The sequence below is a fragment of the Argopecten irradians genome, chromosome 1 (assembly GCF_041381155.1).
Source record: "Argopecten irradians isolate NY chromosome 1, Ai_NY, whole genome shotgun sequence".
In the NCBI taxonomy this organism is placed as follows: domain Eukaryota; kingdom Metazoa; phylum Mollusca; class Bivalvia; order Pectinida; family Pectinidae; genus Argopecten; species Argopecten irradians.
Window position 1 is genome coordinate 43,485,769 of NC_091134.1, and position 10,361 is coordinate 43,496,129.

The following is a 10,361-nucleotide window of genomic DNA, read 5'->3' on the forward strand; positions in this document are numbered from 1 at the left end:
AAGTGATTAATTCGTAATTTATATGTATGTGTATTAAATTTTATAAAATAACCAATTTGTGGTTGTGCTTAAGCTAGTCGTCAGAGCTAGGTAGTTTAAAACATTCTAAATCGAAATCGTTTAGAGATTATTGACTTCTCAATCTGGATCTTTAATGCGCTTGATCAGAGGTCATTCGGCACTTTGATCTTCACCGAACCAACGGCACACAGGCAGAACAGTTACATTTACCTCTGAGACGTCACCACTGTAAAATCTGTCATAATGGCTGGAATGACATGGGGCAAATATTTGATGAGGTAAATGGCTTATTACTAAATTGTTATCGACACAGGTTTTGCCCTTGTTCGACCTATGCACAGTACTGACCAGCTGACTGCATGTAAAATAAAAGTAGATTTGGAGTCACCTTTAGAACAAAAATAGAAATAACAAATTTCTTAGAACAGTAAATTATTACTTCATGGGGGTATATTCGTTTATGTAAATAACAACATTCTAATGTATTTTTGAGGTCAATGTTAGCTAGATGAACTCATGGAACATATCATTACAAGCGCCACAATGTCACATCTGGAGAACAACAACATATTATACAACTTACAACACGGCTTCAGATCATCCAGATCATGCGAGACACAACTTGCTACATTCATACACGACCTCGCAAACAATAATAACAGCAACAAACAGACAGACATTATTATCATGGACTTTGCCAAAGCCTTTGACAAAGTCCCACACAAACGCCTACAATACAAATTAAAATACTACGGCATAACAGGCAACACACATAATCCAATAATATTAGATCTCGATATTGAGAAACTTCTGATGTGCAATATCGACACGACGTAATGATCAAAAGTGTCTCGTCGTGCTATACCTCTAACATTGTTGGAGTAGCAACACACACAAATGGATCACAGACTTTCTCTCACAACGCACCCAAACAGTAGTACTTGAGGGAAAACAATCAAATAAAATACAAGTAACTTCAGGAGTCCCTCAAGGAACATGTTTGGGTCCAATTCTGTTTCTCATATACATTAACGATTTCCATCAATACATGCAGTACAGCACACTAAGACTATTCGCAGACGACAGTATTATATACAAAACAATAAACAACAAAGACGACACAATAAAACTACAGAAAGATCTGGACGCAGCAGCACAATGGGAAACAGACTGGCTAATGAAATTTCACCCAGATAAATGCAACATAATCAGTGTTACACCAAAACGCAACAAAATACACCACAACTACACACTCCACAATCACACACTCGAGCAAGTAAACTCAAGCAAATATCTAGGACTAACACTACAAAAAAACCTAAAATGGGACTTGCACATAAATAATATCACCGCAAATGCAAACAGATCACTAGGGTTTTTAAAGCGCAACTTAAAAATTAATTCACCACACATAAAAGCACACGCATACAAAGCACTAGTTCGACCCAAACTGGAATACTGCTCTTCCATATGGGACCCCCACAACACACACCAAATTCAACAGATAGAAAAAACACAACGCAGAGCAGCAAGATATGTTCACAACAAATATCACGACACCAGTTCAGTTACAAACATGATACATCAACTCAACTGGCCAACACTACAGACACGACGGCTACACACAAGATTGATACTTTTCTACAAAATAATACACAATATAGTTGCCGTCGAATACCAGACCATACTCATACCAGTAGACCACAGAACCAGACACTCCAATCCACACTGCTTCAGACAAATCTCTGCTGCAAAGGACACATACAAATACTCATTTTTCCCACAAACAATAACACAATGGAATCTCCTCCCTGTAGCAGCAGTACAATGCACTACACTCGAGGACTTCAAGGCACATATTTCCAACGTAGCCCTTGAAGCCCTCACAAAATAGTTCTGCACACACCTTTTATCTATATACTAAAAAAAAAAAAAAAAAAAAATCACAAATCTAATCCTTTCACACCCTTGCACCCCTACAGGTCCCCCCGTGACATAATCGTCATACTTTGACGGCGTCCCGTACACATAAGAAGAAGAGATGTGTTGTGATTGAAAATCAAATCAAATGGAACAGTGGAAAGTAATTCAATGAACATGACAGAAGTTAAAATATATATATAAAAAAAGTCTTTTGGATCACATGTTTAATCAACTGGTTGACTCGCTACAAGTTTTAGTACTAAAAGATCCGGAGTGTGCTCAGAATGGTACTGTCATTTATTTTGACAGTACAGTGATATGTGCTACCGCACCAGACTGCCCATCCTCAATATTCCAGGGCTTGCTATCACTGTCGTTAACGTTTTTGTTGCCTAATATATATTATGTTGCCTAATATATAATAGGCAAAATAAAAAAAACACATTCTAATAAGATACTGGTAGGCAAGCTTAGTGAACACCAAACCCTGCAGGACTATATCTCATTCTCATAGCAAAATTTTAAAGATGCTCCACCGCTGACAGAGCATAAATTTAAACGATACACATCAATTGAACAACTGACAGAGCATAAACGATACTCGTCAATTGAACAATAATTGGTGTTTAATCATGTATAAATATATGTAACTAACACAAGAAATAATATGAGATAATTTATTTTGCTTTCGGTGTAAGAGCAATCAGTAATTCATTCCTTAGGACATATTGCCATAGAATTTTTTCTGGATGCAATTACATGTAAATGTTTTTTGATTGCAAAAAATGTCATTTTTCATCGATGGAGCATCTTTAATTGATAACGATTAAATTATCAGGTTGATTGTTGCTTTGGTGGACATCAAATTAATAATTGAGTAACTGCAGTGCAGTGTATATATGTAAACTGATTCTGGTTGACTGTGTGACTTTTAATTAGGATTTTGTGAGCTTTAATAACATAGCTATGTGATGTGACAAATTAGTGGTAATTATACATACAAATGTTCATCATTCAGGTTGTGTAATCACTGTAATATTAATGTATGACAGGATTCATGTATAAAGTTTTAATCAATGCCATTCATTTTATTGATCTTTAATTTCATATTCTCCTCGTATGGTTTTGCGGCACATCTTCTAAAAATAGCACAGTAAGTAATAAATAATTAGAATGATACATAACTGAATCATCTGCAGATACCTAGCATTTGATTATCATATATGTTTCAAAGTTGGAGTCATAGACATTCATTTACTGACTAAATATTATTCATATATCAAATAATTAATTATATACATGTATGTAACATGTATATTATACAAAAAGTATGTTAGATGATAAAGAGATTTAGAACACAAATAAATGTGTAGAATTTGAAAATGAGAAACTATTGATGAGGGATAAATGTTGAATTGTGAACTGTAACAGATGGTTTTGGTCATGAGCCGATAAAAGGCAATTATATATTATTTAGATTGAAGCTAGTTGCTTTATAATCCTAACCTCATTTTTGCTATTTTGTTGCAGCACTTTTGGGGGCCTGGTAAGTACATCTAGATATATTTCATAAAAAAAGATCAGGAAGAACGATCTAATAAAAAAAAAACATTTTCTATACCTCTTTTTACAACTGATCATAAAAAGTACAGGTTGGTTAAAATGATTTCTGAAAGTACATGATGTACAGTTTTATTACATTCATGTACATCATTTTGTTTTCAATAATATGTTTTTGTCTCACTATGTCTTTGTCACACACAGTATAGACCTTACATATACAGATCTATTTGAGACTAAGTAATTAGAGGGAGAAATGCAAGCTGTTACAGGTTGTTTATACATACTGAAAGAGTGTAATAGGAATACTAGTACCTGTAGAACTGAAGAAAAAATATTCTTTTTTACAGTTGCCAACTGGGGTCTGCCAATAGCTGCTATGATGGATCTGAAGAAAGACCCTACAATGATCAGTGGTAAAATGACAACAGGTACAGAAACAAAATAAGATAATTAAAGATTATAGTAAATTGATAAGAGAGAGACAAAACATTATCAGTAATATGTACAAAACTATCAGGGCCCAGTTTCATGAATATTCCGGAATTCCTGAACTTCAAATTCCTTTAACTTTTGTGATACATGTACTTCCTAAGGGACTTTTCAAAGTTAAAAAATCCCTTAAAGTTAAAGAATATTCTGAAACTGGGCCCAGAGATAAGAAGAATTATCAATATGTAGCTGAGCACGATCAGACATAGGTAAAATTTTCAAAGATACAGTGATAGTCAAAATGATCAGAGATATTCATAGTTGAAATGAGCATGAAGGCAGTTTGAATAATTAGAGATCATTAAAATGATCACAGTGTATTCGGGATCTGACGCTCAACGATCGGCTAAAGAGGATATATTGCAGCTAGTATGAACTCGTCCTCGATCCCAGGGATCGAACCACCTCTGGATTATAGTCTGACGCTCAACCGATCGAGCTAAGAGAAGTTCTCTCTAGCCGAGCGATATATTGCAGCTAGTATTGACCAGGGTTACAGGAAGGGTGTAAACACCAAAGATAGGTGTGTACCTGCAGTATGTCAACTTTAAATTTTCGTCAATCTGATTTTATACACAGCAGCGTCTGATTGGTAATGGTTTTTTTTTTCTGTTTTTAGCCCTGTGTATATACTCCATGCTGTTTATGAGGTTTGCGTGGAAGGTACAGCCGAGGAACATGCTTCTGTTTGCCTGTCATGCAACAAATGAAACGGCCCAATTAACGCAGTTAATGAGGTTTACACATTACTAGTGAGTATTGTTATAATATGGTTGAGTATTGTTATAATATGGTTATAATTATAAAACTTTACTAGTGAGTATCTTAAGTTTATAATATGGTGTTAACTATAAAACATTACTAGTGAGTATCATTATGATATGGTGTTAATTATAAAACATTACTAGTGAGTATCGTAATAATATGGTGTTAATTATAAAATACATGTAAAATATTATCACAATATCATATTTAACAAGGTTTACACATTACTAGGGAGTATCATGTGTAGCATCATACCCTGTAGACTGGTGCTGGGAAAAGGAGAAAAATTGATGTAGTGTACATTTTCACACACACCATTACCAGTGGGGAAAAGGGGGGATGAAGTTTATTATAAAATTGTTTGTCATGTATAGATACATGTAGAGGCTACATGTAAGGTTTATATACAGTATTACAATGTATTTCATTGCTTTATTTACAGTTATCTGAAGTCTCTGGAGGATAAGGCATCTCTACAAAAACCAACAGAATAGGAGTTATTGTAATTAGCTATTCATTACAACTTAACTGTATATTTGACATTAATCAGTTCCAAACAGTGCAAACTTGTTATACTTTTATACAAGGTCTGACACTACTAACAATTGCTTATAGTTACACTTTATAAAGTTTAACAAAGACCAGGATATTATATACATGTATACCTGGTCTTTCCAGTGCTGCACATTGTATAATTGTTACAATTTACCTGGCAACATTACTGGTACATTGTATCACTTATTACAATTGCTCACTACATTGTATAATTGTTACAATTTACCAGACAACATTACTGGTGCATTGTATCACTTATTACAAGTGGTCACTACATTGTATAATTGTTACAATTTACCAGACAACATTACTGGTACATTGTATCACTTATAACAATTGCTCACTAGATTGTATAATTGTTACATTGTACATTAAGGTCTACTGTTACCAGTACTATGCACATTATATCATATAATTGTTACAATGTACATGTACAAGGTATGTATTTACCAGTACTTTGTATCATTTACTACAATTGTTCACTACATTGTACTATTGTTACAATGTACATGTATAAGCTACATGTAGGTAAATGCCTTAATTTACATTGTATAATTTGTCACAATAAGTCTGGTTTTATTGGTGCGTTGTATATATCTTACAGCTGTATTATAAGGTCTGAAAGTTACATTTTTGTTTAATTGTTATGTATAACTTAATTTGTATCAGTGATGGCAAGCTAGATTGTTACATTATTTAGTAAAATAGATCTAATATTGCCCAAAATATGTTACCATAAATGAGTGTGTGGCTATTTTTTCTGAGTTAGACGAGCATTGATTGAAATATGATTTTGTTTAAATTTGGAATATAACCATGTCAGATCATATTTGTTTCAGCAATCAATATAATTATCATAATAGATGTTTTACTGCGCAGTTTGTTAAGTTTCCTAGTTTTAGCGCCTTCCATTATTCCTGCTGTGTGATCTGATACACTGTGTCTACAGTATGTGGAGTTTATATGTATCTGAATGCTTTTAAAATTATTTGAAAAATATATAGAAATAGTATTTTATTATAATACATTATTAAAATAAGTTCAATTTGCCATATGTACTTTCATTTATGGCCTCTAAGAAACTTCCTGACAATCATATTTTGCATTGAAACTTATTGGGTTACTATAAGGATGCCAAGAAGGTAATATTTCAAAAATGTAGACTGTCATGGTTAAAGAAAAATGGAGGCATCTGAATGGTCAGTATTTAGATATTCTAATATTAGTGTGACCGAGATGTTTTTTAATTGGTTCGTATTTTAGGTAATATAGTATATGAATTTCATAAGTAAGTTCAGGTGAATGTGCATTCTTGTATTTCAGTTACGATGTGATATTTTGTGAGATGCTTGACGTTTTGTGCTTATTGAAAATTCTGAAGGAAGGGATGAAATGAGGTTTGTTTAGTCTAATATCAACTGATCATGGTATATATATGCATCAAATGAATAAAACAAGATAGATTGGGATTGTGTGAACTTGGTGTCAGAAGTTAATGTTGTATGACAATTGTCATAGAATTGGACTATCTTGTAAAACCTATATCTTAGTGATTACCTCTGTATAAAGACCACTTCCGTCATTAGACTATTTGTGTCCACAATGGTCAGTCAATCTTGTCACAAAATGACCTGTGTATAAAGAGGCCATGTGGCTATGAATATAATAAGTATGCCTAAGTTCCAACATTTTCAAAGATAAATTAGTTAGTGAACATTCCATGCATACCCACCTGCTGTTTGTGGCAATACCTACATTGAATCTGTTAAGTCACGCAAGAGATTATTTTTGTTAAGTTTGTGGTGCATGTGCTGCTGTGGAGATAGATTTCCCAAATGTATTTTATTTTAAACACCATCGACCAGAAAGTTGTTTGTATTTTTTGTTGTTGTATGTGTTGGGTGACAGGATGAGGTTAGGGGGCTGTTCCATTTTTTGTTGTTGACAAGGGGAGGAGGGGGGAGGGTTGGCGGTTCCATTTTTTGTTGCCGTATGTGTTGGGATGGCAGGGAGGGGTTGGTTCCAGAGAAGAAGTATGAAGTTTTGAAGGGAGCAGTGTTGATAGAGGATCTTGTTGCAGTATGATTTTATTGCAGATCCTACCTTGCAGTGAAAATAACTAGAAGAATCTGCATTTTTATTATATTAAGTGTAAATGTATTATGTCTTATATCGTATGAAATAGTGGTAGAAATTAAGGTTCTCTTATTATGTGGTTGTGCCATACATACTTGCTTCGAGTAGACTAACTTAGTTGTTGATAATTATAACAAAGGTTTTAAATAATTATAAATCGTTTACAGTAAAGCAAATTATTTTCATATGTGATAAAATTTCTTGGGTGATTAGAAATCACGAAAATAACCTGTAATTGCCACAAAAATATCATCAGTATATTTAGAGCCAAATGTCAAAATTGCATATTACATGTAACTAAGGTAATTGTGAAATTGTCGTCAAGCATGGAAAGAGTTGTTTTAGTGTACTCAGAAATGGGATATTACTTGCTGATTCATCTAACCAATAGAAAACAGACCTTAGATTACTTAAATTCTGTAGCAGGAAGATGATGTTACATGTACCGGTATATATACGCATCATAATCAGATTATATCTAATTGTCTTCTTTTGATGTTGTTGCTATAATGAAGGCTGAATTCCAAACCTGGTTTTATATGTCTCAAGAGATCTGTATATTCTAAGGTCTATACTTTATTGGTTCAGTCTAAATATTCCTGCTTTTTAATACATGTATATTGGCTCAAACTTTGACAAAGTCATATCATTGAAAACAAAATGGCATATCTGGTGGGCATTAATTATGATATATGAGTATTGAATAATTTATGTTTTCAGTTTCAATGTAAAAATACTCTCCTTTGAATATACTGCAAAAAGAGCTGTGATACATTTCCTATACTGAAGAGGTGTATTACAATGAAAAAATGTAATTTCAGATATTGTTCAAGTAACAATCAATGGAAATGTATTGAAATTGAACAATACATTTGAAATACAATCATTTGAAATATTTGTCATGAATGACTGGGTCGAACCAATGCTGTATAATACCTGTTTATCGTTTTTCTTTTTATTTTATATAACTAGAGGGCGTATCATTATTATTTTATTTTGTTTTAATCCATAATATTTTCTTTAAAATTTTTTGAACCATCCACAAAATTATTAATGGAAAGAATGACCCCCCCCCCAAAAAAAATAAAATAAATAAATAAATAGGCCTATATCTTCTCCATTGTTAATCCCTTGTCTAGAAATGGTTCCCATGGTTATATTTATCGTTGGAAATAAAAAGTATGAAAAGATATAGATAATTATATATCAAAATTGGAGAAAATACCATGAAAATCTAAATTTAAGTGTATGTTTAACATTTTAGGAAATACCAAAATTGTTGTTGCTATGTTGAACAACAGTAAGATCTGTAAGGAAAATAGTTTATATTGAATAAAAAACTCATTTTTGTTTCTCAAAAAAAATTGTTGTTGTTTTCTTCATGTGTCAAGTGAATAAAGTGAGCTTATATATGTAACAACAGTTAATTTCGTTTCACCCATCATGCTACAGGCCTTAGTATCTGAATAATTTTGCCTTAACTTGAGGAACTGTTTGAAGATTTCGGCTATTTTACCCCTGTGACCTTGAACTTGGTAGCTCTTCATCCCAGCATGCTACAGGCCCAATATGAGTACCTGTGTCTTTCGGATATTGAGGAAAAGTCATTTTGATGAACAGTTAATGTGTGGCGGACTGTGGATGGTGCACGGTGACAGGTGAAGAATGACGACTACCAGTAGAGATCATATAACCTAATTAAACGTCACAAGGCAATTATAGCCACATGTAGGGACCTGACACAAATTTCTAACCAATATATTACATACTTAGTATATATATTAGTATCTAACATATATATATACAGTAAAACACTGTTAAAAAGAACCTCTATGAACCAACATAATCACTTCATTATAAACATAGTTCGTTGTACACTTATTACAGACATTTTATAGGAACCTGATGGGGAATAAAAAATATTAAGTTATATTGGTTATAACCATTTTGTTGTAAGCATGTTCGTTATAAGCATATTATACTGTATACTATTGGTTGGAAATTTGTGCCAGGTCCCTGTAATTAAAGCTATGACAAGGAAAATCAAGGGGAGGTAATAGCTGTAAGTACAGTACACTATACTCAGACATCTTCAACTCAAATATGATGGACATGCATCAATTTTTTTACACAAGTGCCTCTTTTCAAGGTTCCGATTTATGTTCACTTTTGAAAATGTTCAAATAAAAAATGCAGATATTTATAGCTTTAAAGATTACATTAAGAAGACATGGAAGTTTAAAGGGGCATGTAAATAATTTGATATTATGGGTTCTATTTCATTTAGTTGAAATGGTCAATTTTAAATTTTCATTTACCAAAAATGTTGGCCTTTTGAAAACAAGAGGCCCAGAGGGCCTGTATCGCTCACCTGGTTTTTTGTTAGTAATTATCACAAGAATCTGACAATTAGAAAAATAAGCAAAATTGACTCCCAAAGTTTAATTTTGAATCACAACCATACAATGATGCTATTGATACCATACAAAATATTTCTATCCAATACAAAGGTTCAGAGACAAAGTAATTTATATGAAAATAGTAGCCTAATTGACCTTTTTGACCTCACATCTGTTGCCGTTTAAGGCCCCGGGGGTCAGCCCTATCATTTGTACAATTTCAAATCCCAACCCTATAAGGATGCTACCATTGCATTATAAGTGCTCTTCCATTCTTAGTTGCAGAGAAGAAGTCGTTTATATGGAAATACCTAAATTAACCCCTTTTGACCCCACCCTTCAGGCTCCCCGGGGGGTCAGCCCCATCATTTGCAAAATTTTGAATCCAAACCCTATATAAGGATATAACCATTGCATTATGAGCGCAATCCCATGTTAAGTTGCAGAGAAAAAGTCATTTATATGGAAATTGACCACTTTTGACCCCGCCCCTCAGGCCCCCGGGGGTCA

The 10,361-nt window shown here is 33.3% G+C and overlaps 1 protein-coding gene across 1 annotated transcript; it reads left to right on the forward strand.

The window, feature by feature from the left end:
• Positions 1-3,067: 3,067 nt before the first annotated feature.
• On the forward strand, positions 3,068-8,804 carry LOC138329113 (mitochondrial pyruvate carrier 1-like; the record flags this gene model as incomplete). The annotated part of the gene is made up of 5 exons (XM_069275866.1): positions 3,068-3,097; positions 3,475-3,490; positions 3,855-3,935; positions 4,616-4,748; positions 5,204-8,804. Coding segments are annotated over 5 exons (312 nt in total), but the record flags the coding sequence as incomplete, so codon positions are not given.
• Positions 8,805-10,361: the final 1,557 nt, after the last annotated feature.